Source organism: Acanthaster planci, linkage group LG07 (genome assembly GCF_054643075.1).
Source record: "Acanthaster planci isolate LZ-2023a linkage group LG07, COTS_SCS, whole genome shotgun sequence".
Classification (NCBI taxonomy): domain Eukaryota; kingdom Metazoa; phylum Echinodermata; class Asteroidea; order Valvatida; family Acanthasteridae; genus Acanthaster; species Acanthaster planci.
The window spans coordinates 3,717,309-3,736,330 of NC_141783.1; the positions used below are offsets into that span (position 1 = coordinate 3,717,309).

General features: G+C 39.9%; 3 protein-coding genes across 5 annotated transcripts in view; all 3 read left to right on the forward strand.

Annotated features, from left to right (window-relative positions):
- The window catches only part of LOC147798553 (uncharacterized), a 74,858-nt gene that overhangs the window by 33,206 nt on the left and 22,630 nt on the right, over positions 1-19,022 (forward strand). The gene's annotated exons all lie outside the window — the stretch shown is intronic.
- LOC147798554 (uncharacterized) lies at positions 1,099-4,895 on the forward strand. The gene is made up of 5 exons (XM_087139197.1): positions 1,099-1,405; positions 2,469-2,669; positions 3,705-3,945; positions 4,320-4,418; positions 4,691-4,895. The coding sequence occupies exons 1-5, from the start codon at positions 1,276-1,278 to the stop codon at positions 4,893-4,895; spliced, it is 876 nt and encodes a 291-aa protein (XP_086995323.1). The 5' UTR covers positions 1,099-1,275.
- LOC147798555 (uncharacterized) lies at positions 10,388-17,471 on the forward strand. 2 transcript variants are annotated; one of them, XM_087138799.1, is made up of 4 exons: positions 10,388-10,768; positions 12,601-12,755; positions 13,398-13,578; positions 14,698-17,471. In XM_087138799.1, the coding sequence occupies exons 1-4, from the start codon at positions 10,633-10,635 to the stop codon at positions 14,715-14,717; spliced, it is 492 nt and encodes a 163-aa protein (XP_086994925.1). In that variant the 5' UTR covers positions 10,388-10,632; the 3' UTR covers positions 14,718-17,471. The 2 variants fall into 2 exon arrangements, with proteins under 2 accessions (XP_086994925.1, XP_086994924.1); XM_087138798.1 differs by lacking the exon at positions 13,398-13,578.

Sequence of the window (19,022 nt, forward strand, 5' to 3'; positions counted from 1 at the left end):
TTGTACTTTTCCTCCATGTGTAAATTATGTTACAGTTACAAAATTGACCCTATGATTTTATACTTTGTTTACATGTGCGTTTTGCTATTGGAATGTCCTTGATGGTGAAACCACTTTACTCTCCTAAGTTCTCTTAGGAAAGGGCACATACAACATTAGGTCTACCGTCTATTTTACCTTTCAACCCACATAGGTGTACCATCAACTTCCGCCCTTTTTAAGTCTAAACTAAATATTTAAAACATGTAAAATTTTAACATGTAAAAGGCCCTTTTCGGTTTAGTTTTTTGCAGCCTGGCAGTGATTCAGTTGAATGCTGAAGTTTGACTTTAGTTATAATAGTATACATTGTTTTGCTGTTAAATTGTCTTTGTTAGTATATGGCCTTTATAAAATTTCACAAAATGTAATTACAATGGCAGTATTTCAAATGTAAGTACATGCAGAATACATCAATTAAAGAATTTGGAAAGGTAACTGTCCTGTTTCAAAAATGTTTATTCTTTCAAATTCAGAGAATGTACGTGGATTTTATTCCAAATACTTCAATGCAAGGTGCCACTGGTACCATGGGATGTAGATACCATGCAACGGAATACACGCGTACAAGTACATGTATATGTACAAGTTTATGTACTGGGGTGAAACACCACGGGTTGGCATGGGGTGAAACACCACGGGTTGGCATGGGGTGAAACACCACGGGTTGGCATGGGGTGAAACACCACGAGTTGGCATGGGGTGAAACACCACGGGTTGGCATGGGGTGAAACACCACGGGTTGGCATGGGGTGAAACACCACGGGTTGGCATGGGGTGAAACACCACGGGTTGGCATGGGGTGAAACACCACGGGTTGGCATGGGGTAATGAGGAATGCACAATCTTCTGGCAGCTGGCAGCCACTGTTTATGGTATGTGCCATGCAGGTTGCTATTTGTCCACTATGAGTTTTTTCCTGGTTTTAATTTTTGTTTTGTTGGCAGTATTCAGTGGCATTAATCACAAGTATTGTCCATTTATACCTTGTACAATAACAGATGAAAACTGTGAAATAACTGTATCAATGGCATGAACTGTGTTCTTTTTTGCGTTTTGCGTTGGAACACTAACTGGCACCTCAACGAAAAGCAATTTGTCTCTGTAACGATTATTTGGGGATATAGATTAGCACAATCACTTTTAAGGAATATATGTGCTTCTTGATTTTTTGGAAATGAACAAAAGTAAATATCCATTGTGTTATGCAGTACCTGCAAGAGTGCACCAGTGTGCATGATGCTTGTGCTTTATGCACATGATGTGACCTCACCCTGCACCCACAGCTGTGACAAACTGGAAGATATCATTGCACATACAATTCAGGACCAAGCTGCCTCCACAGCACAAGTGAAATCCTATTCTGGTAGGTTGTGGTATTACTAATGTTTTCAAGCTGTAGGTAGGGGCCTACATGTACATTAGAAAACTTGGTTGGTTTCAGAATGTACTCTGAAGTGTCTTTCATTTGGCTTGTATGCATTGTTTTAAAGGAATGCATTATCAATTAAAGGAAAGTTTATGAAAGTTAATTTTCAGGCATAATGCAGGACCATAGGAATATACTGCGTGTACTTGTGTAGGAGAAAGTGTGGCGAACAGTTATCTACTCTTAGCAGTCACCTATAAAACAATACACGTCTGAAGATGGAAATGAGTCTAATCACATCTACACAATTACAACTGGTCTATTTTCCTGGTAATGCACATAACATATTATCAGAACTTGACAAATCTTCAGAAATAGTCCATTAATTAACTTCTACCTGCTGAACTTTTGCCTGTGATGATATCATGCAGCCTGTCAGCACCAGCTGATGTCCGAAAAGTATGGGTTCCTAAATTTAAATCATTCCATCACGTGAAGGTCTTGTCTAATACGTGAGTAGTATTCAACATGTTCAAGCGAGATGTATGACAAGCTAAATTGAATGCCTAGCTACCCTTTTAAATTTGAGCTTCAATATTAAGCATGAAAAATAAGAATACATGTACATAGAAATTCAATTTCATGTGTCACGATTAGAACATACCAGTACCTACACTTATTTATTTTTGACGTCATTGACACCTCTTTGTCAACAATGATTACATCAGGTATTAAGCTTGAAAACCACTGAAGATGTATGGAGAAATGTAGAATATTATCTTGTGCATGTACGTGTAGTTCCAACAACTGTGTCATTTGTTAACTTTCACCCATCCGTCTTCAATTTGCTTGTCTGTCAACAATGTTCATAAAATGTTTCATAATTTTTCAAGATTTACAGGACTTGTTCCAAACATCTTTTGTGTGCCATTTGCACATTAATAATGTATGGGCTGTACTGTGTTTGTAGAGTTTTTCAATTCTTTTGCCACACTTGTGGCATTTAAACCCTGTGTGTTTGTAAATTCCCGTGCTTAATATCATATTTTGACTGTTCCAGGTATTCTGCAGGTATTGTTTGCTGCTGGGTATCTAGGAGTGTTTATTCAGCAGCATTCAGAGGACTATGCCCCAGGGTATGATACCCTTCTAAACCCATGTGGATGTGAAGAGCAGGATGACCTGCCAGTCTTACATGTCATGTGGGTTAAAGTAGGATCCACTGGGGCCATGAACCACTTCATTCCTCTTGTACCACGTCGTGAGTACTAACTATGAATCCAGATTTTCCTTCTTTTTCTTTCTTTGTGTTTTTTTTCTGTCTTAAAATTGCTTTTTAAGCTCTTCCCTGTAGCATTCTGTCATTTGCTATTTACAAGTACTATATACTTTAAGTAGAGCATATTAAGACACTGTTGTTGCCAATAATTTATAGTGTTTTAGTACCTTGTGTCTTCCTTTTATTGTTTTGAATTTAATACTGGCAGGTTTTAATTTCACCACATACTAACTTTGAAAAAATTCGATCATTGCATACTCCTAAAGGTTTTACTCTTTTAAATTTTATGAGAAATGCTGTTGTTGTTACTGTTATTTCCTTTCTGTTTTTTTTAGTTTAAAATTAGAATACAGGAAATTGAACTATTGAAAAATTTCCATTTTCAAAAGTCTCAAAATTGTAAAATGTAAACAACATGTTTACGGGCACTTTGTATGCCCAACATATTACCACATTTGCTAAATTATGTATATGTAGAGCAAGACACATTTTCTTCAGTTCAGTTCTGATGACCTGTGTACATGTCCATGCATGTCATGCTCTTTCTAAACTATTTCGGTAATCTGTGCCAGGCCTTCTTCAAAATATTTAAAAACTCTTAGGCACCAGAATTGTTTTATTTGAATTGCAGCACCGACTTATTGTTTGAGATTTTTTGTATGCTATGACATGCAGCATGCAACGCGCATGCTGAAAAGGGATTATTTGCAGAGTGAGGAATGCATAGGTTCCCTTGGAGTGTTCACACAATGGAAATGAAGGTTATGTAACAATGAATATTTTTTATCTCATACTAAGAATATTTTCAGGAATGGGATTAACTATTTAGACTAAGAACCCTGTTTGTTATGATACAGGAGGCATTTAGAAGGGAATAACATTGCACTTAACCAGTCTTGAACGTTTGTCCTTACTAAGAGAATTAAAAACCACTTATGCCTTCACTTATGGTTAAGAAACATTGTAGTAATTCTGCACCATTTTAATGTTCTTCCTCTCTATCCCAACAATTTGAAGGTGCGCAGTCAAGACACAAAGCACATAAGAGGAAGAGATTCAATCTTGAAGGTGTTGCAGAGAGCTTCTGTTCTGCATGCTTAGGGGCTGTGAACATGTGTCAAGCGGATGTATTGCACCTAGACACTTGGGTTGAATGCGATGTGTGTCACGGGTGGTATCACTGCCTGTGCACAGGCATATCCCATGCAGCAGCAGAGAAGATGAAGTTTCAGTGCTGCTCCTTAAATTGCTCTACCAGGTATGAATATCTCTCGATGTGATTGAGCAGTGACCATATACTCTTTGTGTGAGCCCTTTTTGAATATTCTCATTGAGTTTTGAAAAATGTTGTGCATCATGTGTATAAATATTGTAACCACTATTTAGAAAGTCTTCTTAAACAATGAAAAATTTCTATTGAATGATGGCCATTGTCATCAAGTTATGTTCTGAATGTAATTCTTTTGGTGCAAATCCACATGATTGAATGATTGCATGAATAATTTCTGTTATTTGTTCTCAAGGTTAACTATAATAGAAAGTTTGTTGAATTCGTTTGTGGCATATATCTCTGTTTGAGTGAACATAAATAGGGGAGATATTGAATTCTTTTTGAATTACTGTTTCTGATAGTGTTGCCAAGCTTGAGGGGTGTACAATATCTGTTGGAGACATCAATAGAGTGAGGAACGGGGAAGACCTTTCTGGTGATGCCATTGACTTTTTCATGAGGTAATCAAAACCATGTTCCATTTCTTGTTCTTTCTGTGCATCCTTTTGTTAGTTCCCCAGCACTCAACCACTTAAATCTTTACTCACTTTGTTCTTCAACAAAGACCAGTTTATTTTTTTCACTCCCTAGTTTATTTTGGCTTGTCTTCTCTTGAGATACATTTCAGACTGTATGACCGTATTTGGTATTTTCTTATTAATCATTCACATGCTTTTTTCAAAACTACCGGAAATTTGTATGATTTTTTCTATTTAAAACATTCCCCATGCAGACACTTGATGAGCAATGACAAACACCCAGATGCCTTCATCTGTCCATATTTTGTAGGCCAACTTTTCCAGGCAAACAGCTGGCTCCATATTCTCCAAGATGAGGAAGCAATTCCTTGGATAGGAAAACATCTACGTGCCATTGGGATTTCCCCAGTCAACCTACAACATGTTGCCCTTATATTAACTCCTGTTTGTACATCGTAAGTATTATATGCTCAAACTACCCTCTGTACTTGGAATATGTGTGCATTTTAAAATTCCAGTGTTTCTGTTTCAGCCAACATTAGTTTGTTCTGTAGTAGTCTGCTTATCCAGTAACTCTTGTCATACCTTGCTCCTGTTCAATCTGGCCTTCTGCTTGTAATTTGTTAATGCTATTTGACGGATAAATCTTTTATTTACGAATACATGTACCTTATTTATTTATGTTCAGAAACTATCCTTGAATAACTTCATGTCTCTTGTTGCACTGAGTTGTCTTCTTTCTGCGTATTGAACATTACATTTTTAGTTTTTTAATTTTGTTTTTGTCCAAGAAATCATTGGATTAGTCTGGTAGTTGAGGAGAAAGCCAAGATGTGAGTTTTCGCGTGTTTTGTTTTACTTTTTGGCTATCCAAAAATTTCATTGAAGCACATTCTGGCTTACTTTCATATTCCACAATAAAACTTAGTGCAAAATCAATTTCCTTTAAAAATGAATAGATAGGTAAAAGTAACAACATGAAATTTTAATAAATCAATATTTTTTTCAACTTGTTTTTAAAGGTTGCTGATTCTGGATTCTCTACCAGGTTTTCTCAGCTATGATACATATCACAATTTGCACAGATTTGTTTGCAGGTATGGTATAGATTTCATTTTGCTGATTTATTTCCAGAAATGGACCATAATTACACTTTCTTTGATTACACTGGCCCAAATGCCCAACTGCAAATTGTTTATAACTTAAAACATCATAATTCCATTCTGTCCATAGATTGATATGTCTTGTTTTTATTGCCAGGAAATTCTTTTTGCTGTGTGTTGTGGTCATGGTGTAAATCTGTGAAATTGAAATGTTTGTTATTTTAATTGATATCAGAACTGTGAAAATTCAGCTGTTTCGCTGATTTCATTTGTTTGTTTAGATGTTGACCGCAAATTTCAGCTTGTTTGTACACCGGCTGCAGACAAATGTATGGGGATTTCTTACTTTCAGCTTTCGGCTAGCTGTATTCAGCTTTAATTTCAACTGGCCACTCACACAACTGAAAAAGGCACTTTGCAATATACATGTAATTTTGTTTCTGTGACATACACCTCACAATTTGTCAATATCTCTATCGATATATATGCTAGTGTGATTATACAAATATGATGTTAATTTAAATTAATATTTACGCCCAAACAGATATCTCCAGTTGGTAGCTTGTTCTGCTTCTAATAACTCCCTGATGTTGGAGGAGTCACTACCAAGCTTGCATGTCCCTTAAGGTATGATGATTTCCTATTCTTCATTTATCAGGTAAAAGAGATGGGGGTTGTAATTTTTCCCGATTTTTTATTTACAGCAACATAGTGAATTAATTAGTCACATGCTTTAGTACATGTAAGTTGTGAAGTTAGTCACTTTTCAGAGGTTGTGTCAAGGGTTCTGTTGGAGGCAACTGTTTCCCCTCTTCCAACAATTCAGATGATTACTGGGGCCTGCATTTTCAAAGCGAAAACATCCTTTTCAATGATTTTGGTCAGTGGGTCAGTCTCAGTTTATGGGCAATCTAACATTAGTCTTTACTGGTAGAGGTCTAGTCTCCACTTTGAGCACTGCAATAACTCAACTTGACTAGTCTTTCTCATCAGATTCAGGACACTGGACTTTAGAGAGAACTGCTTGATTCCCCAAAATAAAACCTAACTTGCACTGATTTCATGTGCCGATAATTGCTTGGGCACTTCAAAGGTGCAGTATACATTCACCTTTGAGCTTCTGCAGTATCCATTGCTAACCTAGAGCCTAGCTTGAAGGGTTTCATCATTTGGGGGTTTATTCTTGGTGGAACACTGGTTTCCCCCTGATTTCATTAACCAATAAGCAAAAGTCAAAATAAAAGAATAAATACTACTTAAACAGTTGTTGCAATAACAACGCATCTGATTTATTGAAGGAATAGTTATTACATACGACTGAAATTAACTCCTGACTTGTGATCAGCTGGCACCCCTTTTTCTTACCTCAAAATTTAAATGCGATGGATCCCAATGAAGTGGACTGAAGATTTAGTATTAAAATGAGATAAGGCTTGACTTTAATAAATCAAGTAACAGTATTTGTAACTTTTCATAGCTCTGACCATGTGGAACTTTATGGTATTAATTAGTAAGTTACAAATTTTTTCCTCGCAAACTTCTGCAGGTGCAGCAGCAAGACAACATGCACAACTGTGGTGTATTTCTTGTCCTCAACTTTGAAGCTTTTTTGAATGCAAGCATTGTTTTTCAGTTGCTAACAGTGGTTGGTGTGCACAACTGCACATGTAAAGGCATGAAGCTTTTCAAGATTAGGTGCATTGCAAAAATCTGCATATTTATTGAAAGCTGCTGTCCTACTTTGTAATTAGTTACTTTTCAGCCAGCGTTTTAACATGAATTTGTTGGGGGGGGAAAGGTGGTGTATCTTTATTTCTGATTTTTCAGAGGAAATTTTAGATAATACTTACAGTGTTTATGTACAACTGTACCACCTGCATCACCCTCAGGACCAATCATGACACCTAACATTTTCTGATCAAGTGAGGCACTTACTATACTTACCTTTCTCAAAACTCTCATCCGTGCTTCATAACCACCTACTTCAAGAACTCAACTCCTCCCCCAAAGGAGTAGGTGGTTATGAAGCACTGATGAGAGTTCTGAGAAAGGAGGTAAGTATAGGTAAGAAGGATTAAATTTCGGGGGGGGGGTTAAGGGGTGTAATTGGTAACTGATGTTTTGGGCTGCATTGTGTATTTTTAAAGCTTAAAGGATCCATGCAATGAATTTCTTAATTTTGAATATGTCAAAATTGAACATTCGTTTCGGGACAAGTCAGGACACATTTGCCTTGGTGTAAATTTAGGAAGATACTGCTGAGTTTGAATGCTTCAAGTTTTCTCGTAAGTGTTGGATAACACTTATGGGAAAAGGTTGCTCATTGGCATATTGTCACATACTTACACAATACATTGCGTAAGAAAGAGGAAATGAAGTGTGCGATAGCAGTGTGCAAAACAAATCTAGAAATTCTTGGTGCACATATCAGTGCAATATTGAGGTTCGGTGCTTTGCCCGACTTCAAATTTTGGCTTATGCTTATGCAATGTTCATTCACATGAAAAATAAATAACCCTAAAAAAAATGGGTTCCAATAGCAAAGCAATAATTTAGAATCTGGTTTATTGAAACACAAAGGTGCAATTTCATTGGCTTAATTCATTTTAGGCCCATTGGGGCTTCAAATAGTTTATTGCCGCGAGGCTGGGTTGCTGGAGTAAATTCCCCGGTTGACCACTCAGGCGCTGGATTTACGACCCAGCTGTTTGGTTACAGATTCATAGGCAGAACCAATGTGTGTGCTGGTCACTTTTGTCTGAGCAGTTTGCCAGGTCGGTTCGTTCGGTTTATTATGGGATAAATAATCAGTGTTGTTGTAAATTTGCAAAGTATCCTTCGTAGGTTAGTTGTCTTCTACATTCTGCAATTTATTTGCAGCTTTGGGAAAGGATATCACGTTTAGTCCAGCCCCTTCCAGTTATTGGGAAAAGATGCCACGGGCAGCAAGAACAAAGCGGCGCACTGCCGGCGCTGAGGGGTCGAGACCAAGGGGGAGGCCTCGTTCGGACCGCATCGCGCCGCCTGATGTTCTGAGTGATTCCTCAGCGCCCGTCGCACAGACGACTGCTGTTTCATCGGGTGAGTCTTTTTCTATCCCCTCAGAGCTAACGCCTAGACCAGTAGTTTCTATCGCATCTACCCCTGATGGCCCCGCCATTTTGGTTGCGTCTCCCCCGATTGTTCATTTGGTTATATCTGTTACCACTTTGTCGGACATAAGGGTGGCGATGTCACGCCCCTAACAAGTGTTTGCAATGATCTTGGGTCTGGGTTTTCTCAACACCTTCGGGACAAATGGGGAATTTGTAGATTTTGCACTTCTTTTGCAGCCCTCTAGCAGTGTCAATAGTACCAGTGACTGCGTGTTTACTATTGGGCCGCGCGATTCCCCAGCTTGTCCCCTGTCGTTTTGCCCACAAATGCGCAACCTGCGTGTCGGTCGGCCCTCACTTAGTGCAGGGAGCACTCACTCCAACCACACCTCCCAATGCCGGTAAGAATAAATAAACTGCGTCCCTTTTTGGCATCATATGGCGACAGGCATGATGCTCAGGTGCTGCTGGAGGGTTTTACGTCTGGTTACCGTATAGGGTATACAGATCCTCAGGTTAGCACCTCTGCCCGTAATTTGGTCTCTGCTCGACAAAATAGAGAGGTAGTGAAATGCAAACTTGACCGTGAGTTACATGTGGGTAGGATTGCTGGCCCGTTCCCCAGTCCCCCATTTCCAAATTTTCATTGTTCTCCAATAGGTTTAGTGCTGAAACAAACCCCTGGTGAGTTCCGTTTAATTCATAACCTTTCGTCTCCTTTGGGTGATTCAGTTAATGATCATATTGACCCAGCCAGGGCTGCGGTGTCTTATACGACTTTTGATGATGCTGTTGAATTGGTTTCTAGTTTGGGTCCCAGAGCCCTTCAGAGCTAAGTCAGATACAAAATCGTTCTATCTCGTTTTCAGATGGATCATTTCTGGCAGCTGGCGCCCGAGGCCGCCCCCGTTATGACACCCTTGCCTGCCGACCTTTGGAAGAACTTAATTTAGAGGTTCACAGTCTTTTGATGGACTCAGTTGCCCCGCGTACCCATTCAGTTTACCAATGTGCTTGGCAATTTTTCTGTTGGTATATTTCCTACCATGGTTTTTTTAATACATCTTCTAGTCCCACATCGCAGCAGCTCGTGCACTTTATTGCATTTTTGTCCGTTAATGGGTACGCTCCGGCTACTGTTGCATCGTATGTCTCAGGGATTGCGTCTACACTCCGCTTGCAGGGTTCCCATGACATAACTAAACATTTCATTGTGAAACGAATGTTAGATGGTTGCCGCTGCCGGTACGGGCGGCGCGTTCAACGCCACCCTATTACGATTGTTTTACTGGGGCGTATTATTCCTGCTTGGCACTCCGTTTGTACCAATCAGTATGAAGTCCTACTGTTTCGAGTGGCTTTCCAGTTAGCATTTTTTGGATTTCTGTGCGTCGGTGAGCTCACCGCGTCCATTCGATCTGGAATTTCACCTTTACGTCGTTCTGATGTTACCCTTCATCATACGTCTTCTGGCAGTGTGGTCAATCTAAACATTTGTTTCTCCAAGACTGACCAGTACGGTCAGGGTTGTGTAATTTCAATACCTGCTGTTTCTGAGGGCGAATTTTCCCTGTGCCCTGTTCAGGCCACTACACAGTTCCTCAGCAGGTGTCCTCGGCATTTCAGCAATTTCCTGTCCCATTTTGATGGTTCTCCAATTACACGTTCTCAATTCACTGCTGTTTCAAGGCGGGCCCTTGGCTTCATTGGCATTCATGATACCCGTTATACTTCTCAGTCCTTCCGGATTGGTACGGCCAACAGCAGCCGCAATGGCGGGAATTCCTGACAATGAGATCCAACAGATGGGTCGTTGGCAGTCAGGCGTTTACCGCTGCTATATTCATATTAGCAGTGACCTTCTCCCATGAGTTTTCAAATTTGTGGCTACTTTGTACATTGGGGTCATGTTACCCCACACCAAAAACAACCGTGATTCCAACCATATGCTAACTTTTCAGTGAGTATTGATAGCTATTTAATTTCTGTTTTACTTCCATGAGCAAACCCGCCGATCGACAACAAGCCCCTTGTCTGGGTGGTTGGCGACTCGTTCATCCAGTGGACCTCCCGTGTGGCGTTATCCTCTCCTTGGGGGAAGCACTTGATGGGCTGGCAACTGTTCGCTGGATGGGTAGGTGGGGCCTGCAGCTGGACCAATTCAACGACTTCCTTCACAGCTGCTGGCTGGTGGAGCAAGCATTGCCAACATGGATCATCATACACGTTGGCTCCAATGATCTGGGCTACGTCCCTAAGAAATCAATGCTTGAGGGGATTAAACAAATTCTTGCCGTCACCCGAGCGTTATTACCTCACTCAATCATTTACTGGTCGGAGATTTTGCCAAGGGTCTCCTATCCCTCGGCTAACAGACAAAATTGGGTTGAGCGCACCAGGCGAGCTCTTAACCGTTCGGTGGGCAATCTTTTCCACAGGGCGCTGGGCGGGTTGATTGCTCACCCCCAAATTGAGTGGTGGCGGCAGGATTTATATTTATCAGATGGGGTGCACCTTGTAGATGCCGCTTCAGAATTCCTTATTTATAACTACCATACGGCGTTACTTCAGTCTTGCAGAGTAGCTTGATTTCCTGTTACAATGCCAGTGCAATCACCACCTCCCCCTACACACATGAGGTCACTTACCTATCATCACGCGGCCCATTTGGCGGCGGTCATCAATGACCGTGAGGCGGAATTTCATTCTTATCACCGTCATGGGCCTTAGGATTATGAATCAATATAGCTATATAAAACCTACGTAATCAACAAATTCTTGCATACATGGAATTAATAGGAAGTCTGTATAATGTTTATGGTTCACTTTGCAGTTTATAACCCAGATGGAATGGGTAGTCTATATACGTACGGGTGTTACGTGAATAATGTCTATTCCGCGGATTACGCTTCGACTGGGAATGATATGCTAGTACTTACTGCTAGACCCGAAGTTATGTTTCGACCGGACTTGCTTTAATAATCAATGTTACATCTCATGGCTTACGCTTCGATTGGGGACTATTTGCTGCAATGATTTACAATGTATTCTGTTGTCCCGCGGATTACGCTTCGACCGGGGACTTGCCATGATTAATTGTCTTATAATGTTGTCCCACGGATTACGCTTCGACCGGGGACTTGCTATGCTTAATTGTGTTATACTGTTGTCTCACGGCTCACGCTTCGACCGGGGACTCGTCTCGCGGCTTACACTTCAACCGGAGACCGGCTATGTTTAAATGTCTTATACTGTCTCACAGCTTACGCTTTGACCGAGGACTTGATAAGTGCAGCCAGTTACCGTCCGCGGATTACGCTTCGACTGGGACTTGCTTAGTTTAGCTTATTTACAATGTTGTCTCACGGTTAACGCTTCGACCAGGGGATATACTAAACTATCACTTACATAAAATGCTATTGGTTATCGATCTGGAAATAAAACTGCTCTGGCCGTACGATAACAAAAGAATTAAACTTGTGCTGGTGTAAGAGTTCATTCAATTTTTGTCTGCCATATGCGGCAATAAACGAGATTATTACAATTAATTAAATATTATCCATCGTGGATACTTCCTTGTCCTCAATGGCACGATAATTCAACTTCCTCCCATAGCAAATGCATCTTTGCAAACAGTTGTTTGCAGCACCCGTGCTAGTATATTTGACTTGACCATCCACCCGACACCGGCAAGGTTGGTGGTCGATTGATTAATATGTCTACAGTATCAATACAGGAGGTCATGGGTTTGAGTCCCAACCGACTTAGATGGTGTGTGCGTTTTTCACAAACGATGGTATTTATCGAGTATTCAGTGTTATATGTCGGGAAAGGCAAATTTAAATTATGAAAAGATTTTTTGAGCAAAAAAATGATAAGGAGTGATGCCTTTTAAGGCACCAATCATTGTTGGGAGTACATGTATATGACATGACTCTTGAAAACATTTTTTTTTAATAATCACAGCTCTTCCTGAGATGGAATCTTCTCTGAGGAGAATGAATGATGAGACAGGAAATGGGCTGAGTTCTTACCGTAACGAATATCCCCAGTCTACAGACTCCTCACAGTCATCTTTTGGAGCTGTCACTCACAATTCAACTGGCAAAGCTACTGTCGGGGTAAATATGGACAAAACATGAGTTTTATGCCATATAACATGAAGGATTACAGGCATTATTAGATAACTGATGCTCCAACTGATAATACTTTCAATATTGTGTCTTGGGCAAAACCATCAGTCTCAATATGTCATTTGCATTCGTTTTGAAGTCGTTTGACAAACGTCATTTTTTCTTATTCGTGGTCGGGTTTTCTTGTGAAAAAAAATCACACTTCTGAAGCCTTCTTATCTGCCCAAGAGGCAAGGAAAGCAAACTGTACTCAATTGCTGGTGTGGATCGAGTGAGGATCACGGAACGCTACGATTTCTTGGCTGTGCGTAAATGACCTGTATAATTATACAGCCTGACATAGAAATGGAGGAAAAAATCGAACACAGTGGCAAATACTCGTCAAAAGAAGATGTATTAATTAACCTGAGTTGTAGTATTGGCCCATCAGCAGCATTTGTAAAGCTGATGCGGTACGCTATTCTTATACCAGGCATCGCTGCTTTATCGAATATTTACAACGAACAATTTGTGTAAATGTAAGAGGTGTGCCCCCCTTCTTTTTTGTTTACTAGTCCCCTTAAATTTTTACTCTTTATTGTTTTCTTTGAATGATACACCCCCAACCACTTTTTGTTTTTGCTTTTGGAGTTTCAACTTGGTTTAGCCCACTACACCTGTGCTTACTGTAGACAGTTAGATCCCCTTCTTGAAAGTGGAGTGACCCTGGATGGGGTGGTGCACTGGTCTGGGTGGTGTGGTCGAGCATGCTTTAGTGCTGTACCATTCACTACCTATTCCAACCACCTTGTCTGTGTTCTCTCCATTTCAGGTAAGGAAATTTCCTCTCTTTTTGATATTATTTAGAAGTTTGATGAATCCCAATGATAGTTTTGATTGTTAAGAATCTTTTGTTTAAAGTTTGGATTTTTTTGTTTGGTTTTGTGAGTCGACTTTTTTTGTCAGTTGTTGCACACGCTCTGCTCGACTATACATGTACTTTTGCTTGTATGTAACATGCAGGTCACTCTTGACCAAAATCTGACCATATTCTGGTCCAGAGAGTGTATTTACTTCTGGATTTTCCATTGAAACCATATGATGTTTTGCCTTGATAGCCCCAGTTTCATGCAGATTATAATGTATAGATTACTTTTATATTAGTTTTCTTGATTGTTACTTTTTAATAGTCTTAGTATCATGAAGTTTTTCTTTTCTTTTCATTTTGTGAATCCTAAGTTTACTTGTAGCCTTATGGTAAAACACTGTCTGACCACAGGCCAGGCCACAAGGCCCAGTCCCTGGGTGGACATTCCAGTCCAATTACCTTGGGGCTTGTGTAGGGTAGCTGGTATTGGCCAGGCTAGCTTGGTACAGTGTCATTGATTATGGAAATTGCCACCTCCTTTTTGCCTGACTGAACAAGAGGCAAGTGCCAGGCTGTGCAGTGTCTGGATTGTTAATATTGGGAAGTTGGAGTCCCACCAGTGTTAAGGGCCTGGAGTCTTATGTTTTTATCTATCAGGGTTTTGTTTAGATTTGTGAACAGATTTGGTGCCACTATTAGGGCAGGGTCTAGAAGATTTTTTTTATCATTCTGGCTTGTGGAGTAGGCTCCATCTTTAATTAGACTTGCACGGTCCTTGCTAGACTCCAGTGACAGATGAAGCTCACTTTTTTGTGTGTATGAGAGTTTATATATATACTTTTGTTATACTTTTTTTCACTTTATGCTTTGTTTAATTTTGTAGTAATTATTCTTATACTAAGTTCTTTTGTTGATGAGGATTTGCTGTTGAACGTGCTTCAGTGCTGTACCATTCACTACCTATTCCAACCACCTTGTCTGTGTTCCCTCCATTTCAGCCTGCCAGCAATTACGGGTCACAAGCCTTCCACCCCATTACATAAATACCAAAATAGATCATTTCTGTTCATTTTGCTTTTTCAGGAGTTCACAAGAGAATCTGATTCATCCAGCGCCATAGACAGCAGCACTAACTTGGACACTAACAGCAGCAGCAAAGATGAACAATGGGAAGGAGAAGCAACAGATCCTACAGATTTCATCAAAGTAACAAAAGACACCCATGCTGAGCAGAGAAGCTCTGACACAGTTCCTGTTAGTGCAGAAGGAGGGGACTTTCATTCCAAATGTAAAGCTCTTTTGATATGGGTGTGTCACTTTTATTTATGTGGCAGAGTAATTATCTTATAAGCGATCGTGCCCTAGATAGGCTTCTCCACTTTCTGTCACTACTAGTCAAGGTGATAAGCAAACAAATCACTGCTGTTTGCGAGATTGCAAACATCAATTCCACAGTCAGTTTATATGATTAGACGGCATCTACAATTCGATCGAGACTCATTCATAAAATATGCTGTCTGCCCAAAGTGTACTAAGTTATATAACTTAGGGGAACTGTTCCATGTAGTTGATAGGAATGCTAATCCTCGGCGATGTTATAATTCTTGGACGAAATCAAGAGGGCGTCAGGTCACCTGCAACAGCAAACTAGTGAAGGTGGTTCGAGTCACCGACGGATCGAGAAAATATCACCCGCTTAAAGTCTACTGCTACCAAAGCATAATTGAGAGTCTTGAAAATATGGTTAAACACGATGATTTCTTGCCCGCATGTGAAAAATGGAGGGAGCGAAATATTCCTGACAAGTATTTGGCTGATATTTATGATGGCAAAATGTGGCACAAATTTCAAACTTACTATGATAAATTACTTGAAACGGGGGAATATTTCTTCGGTTTTATGATTAATTGTGACTGGGTTCAGCCCTATGTCGAAGTGTCTCTGTCGGCGTTATTTACTTGACTGTACTGAATTTACCACGGGAAATAAGATTCAAGCAGGAAAACGCCATCATTGTAGGGGTCATACCTCCTCTTGACAAGGAATCAGCATCATTGAACAGTTTTCTAAAACTTACAGTGAATGAATTGAATGCTTTGTGGAAAGGTGTTCAAATTAAAAAAAATGACGAGGTTATGGCAATTCGTGGAGCGCTAATGTGTTGTTCAGCAGATTTGCCTGCGAACAGAAACTTTGTGGTTTTTTGAGCCACAGTGCTTCACTTTTCTGTTCAAAATGCTTAAAAAGGGCTCCAAGCGTACAAACGGAGAGGTGGACAAGTCTGGGAGGCCGAAAAGGAAAAATGATTAGGGGGGGTTCGATAGGAAAACGTGGCTTCTAAGAGATAATAATGGCCATCAGAGATCTGTTGCACAAACCAGGCAAACTTCCTGTTTAACTGAAAGAGAGAAAATTGAGAAGAAAGTTGGAGCGCGATACAGCTGTCTACTTGACTTGGAGTATTGCGCCATTGATCCAATGCACAATCTTTTTGTAGGGACAGCAAAACATGTGTTTGGTCACTGGGTTAAGAAAGACATACTTAAGAGAAAAGCTTTAGATAAAATTGACGAAAAAATTAATCATATTTTGGCTTCGACAGACCTTGGACGATTACCAACGCGCATTGTTTCAAATTATGGGAACTTTACAGCTGGCAAATGGAAGAACTGGACTCTTTATTTTTGTATGAATTAGATGGGATTCTTCCTGTGGAACATCTGAAGTGCTGGCAGACGTTTGTTCTTGCATGCAAACTTATCTGCAAACCGTTCATATCTCTTGCTGAAGTAGAAAAAGCAGACTTTCTGTTCTTGAAATTTGGAAAGGAGTACGAAAAACTATGCGGTTCTTTGGCAATAACTCTCAATATGCATCTTCACGCTCATTTAAAAGAATGTGTCATTGATTTTGGTCTGGTTCCAGCCTTTTGGTGTTTCTCTTATGAATCATTTCATGGTTTTATTAGACATACCAACCAATAATAGCAATATTGAGGTACAATACATGAGATCTGTCACAAGAATTCCATTTGTGAAAAATATCACTAACCAACTTGACTTTAGCAAAGACTAGTGGAAATATGTAACAGCGTTTCACCAGGTCACAATTTTTCAGAACAAACCCCTATTTCGTCAACTTTAAGAACACTTTTCAACACATGGAGAGGGTCGCTTGTACTTTCAACTCTTTCACAACTCACAGCAGTGAAGCAGGTGGGGCATGGCGTTATAGCTTCATTTGATTCAGATGATTTAGGTTATCTGCTACAAATGTACCAATCTGTTTATGAGGACACTGGATCAGAGAGGGATCATTTGCAGCTAACGTTTCACAAATATGGAGTTATTCATGTCGGCAACAAACTTTTTGGATCGTGCTTCAACAAGAGATTGCAAAGTACAAGTGGCATTGTGGCTCACAGGGTGGATGATGATTGGAATATTGATTCTCTTGCCGAGTTAAGACCAGGAGTAGTCAAATATTAAACATACAATACTTCTCAACAGTGTTCCAGTTCCCTACATTCTCGCTGTTGTTCGATGGTTTGTCAAAGATCAAGCAAATGAAGGTCGCTATTTAGCACCAATCACATGTTGGCCTAAACGGTCCTATTTACAAGGAGGGGCATCATCTTTTATCCTTGTGCAACGAATCAATGGAAAGTTTATTGCAGCACACGACAACGACGGCAACATGGCCCTGTCTTTACTGAACCGACAGCTCTTCTTTTAGTTTTAAAGGCTTAGCAAATCGTTGGTTTTTCAGTACTTTAAAAACACTGCAAAGAAATATAAGGCTGTATATTGTAAATTCCAATCAAAAGTGGATATTTTAATATAAAAGTTATATGATATCAGGACTGAAGTGTCACCACCACGAATGCAGCAGTATTGAATTTTGGAAAATAAAAAGATCATTAATTTTACTAATGCGATTAAATTTAGTTGAGAGTGTTTCATGATTAAAAAACTGCTATGGGCAAGTTATGGATTTTGTAATGCTGAATGTGGGTATTTTACAGCTTCAGGTCGTTATGTATGGAAAGGTTCAGAAGTAATTAAAAATTAATGGAGATGGTGTCTTTTCTCATATTTGGCATGTATTCTATGAAATATCTATACACAATAAACCATTTAGCATCCATTTTAGTTGACATGTTGTCATGAATCTCGGTGCTTTAAGAAAAGAGTTACGTGTTTTAAGTTCTCATCAACTGGACTTTTCCAGCGGCATAATTAGATACATAACCATATGATTTCTCCAACAGGACCGAGTCGGTATTTATTTCAACAACAGTCGTCAATGGTAGAGAGCTGGATCCAGGCCTGTCACTAATGGCATGCCATCGAAGTGAAACATTCCAGCTGACACACACTCCCCCTTTGTTCGATTGCACAATTTTTGACGAATACCAGCTTTGAAGTGTTCGCGATCACTGGCTACTAGGGGTCAGATGGACTGCACTCTCGCTCCAGCTGGCTGAAGATGAATGGGTTTGTGGCCTTGCATACATTGCTCTACCTTTCCCATCGGACTCGCCTGATCACTTCCCGCCAATTTCATTGTTTTTAACGGCGTCTTTATCTGACTTTCATATTGACAAACCATCGAGCAGACTAGTGGCGAATCGTAGCAGTGTTGAACGTTACACTCTGAACTGAAAATATCAAGAGGGCTTAATAAAGCATATGATATACATCTAATTTATTCAAACCTTTGCAGTAGCCTTCAAAATGAAAGAGAATTACCCCTTGATTATTTTTCTCCTGCTTCAGGCTAATGTAATTCTAAACTTTCAGCCCATATACCGTCTCTAGCCATTTCCAAAGCTGATCTTCACTACATGGTACCTTTCCGAATAAATTTTCTATGCTTAGTTAGTGAATTAATAAACAATAAAATGGCAATTTAATTTAAAATTTTCCTTGAATGCATAAAATGCTCATGAGTTGCCTTCCAACCATCTGAACTGGCCTTCCCGAACACAACTTACATGTATTTGCCATGATGTCAGTCCCCAAAAAGCAACAAAACAATCTTCCTGCAGAACCTAGTGTTGTATGCAGTGCAGGCTGCAAGACATGCCATTATCCCTTCCACTCTCTACTTGGAATGTAAGACCAGCCTGGGGTGACAAGGACCACAATTAGCAGGAGGATTTGTCTGGCGGGAATACCTTGACCCCATGCGGTCAGCCAAAGTGGGACGTACCCCTACTGTAACAAGGGACAAAGAGAATGGACTGAATGACCGCAGATAGGACAGAGATAAAAATGTTTAGTAAAAAGTGTTCAAGTTATTTTCAGGCGGGGCACTCATTTTGTATTGTGATTTTGAGGAATACGTGATCAGAGTTGGAATTTGAAGTTAAAATAATGTGACAAATGTTGGTTCATAAAATGGGA

Coding starts and splice junctions, on each gene's coding strand:
- LOC147798554 (XM_087139197.1), top strand. CDS start 1,276: ATGATGCTTGTGCTTTATGCACATGATGTGACCTCACCCTGCACCCAC. Junction 3,946..4,319: donor TCCTTAAATTGCTCTACCAG/GTATGAATATCT, acceptor TGTTTCTGATAG/TGTTGCCAAGCTTGAGGGGT. Junction 4,419..4,690: donor GCCATTGACTTTTTCATGAG/GTAATCAAAACC, acceptor TTCCCCATGCAG/ACACTTGATGAGCAATGACA.
- LOC147798555 (XM_087138798.1), top strand. CDS start 10,633: ATGAGCAAACCCGCCGATCGACAACAAGCCCCTTGTCTGGGTGGTTGG. Junction 10,769..12,600: donor GGCAACTGTTCGCTGGATGG/GTAGGTGGGGCC, acceptor TAATAATCACAG/CTCTTCCTGAGATGGAATCT. Junction 12,756..14,697: donor CTGGCAAAGCTACTGTCGGG/GTAAATATGGAC, acceptor TTGCTTTTTCAG/GAGTTCACAAGAGAATCTGA.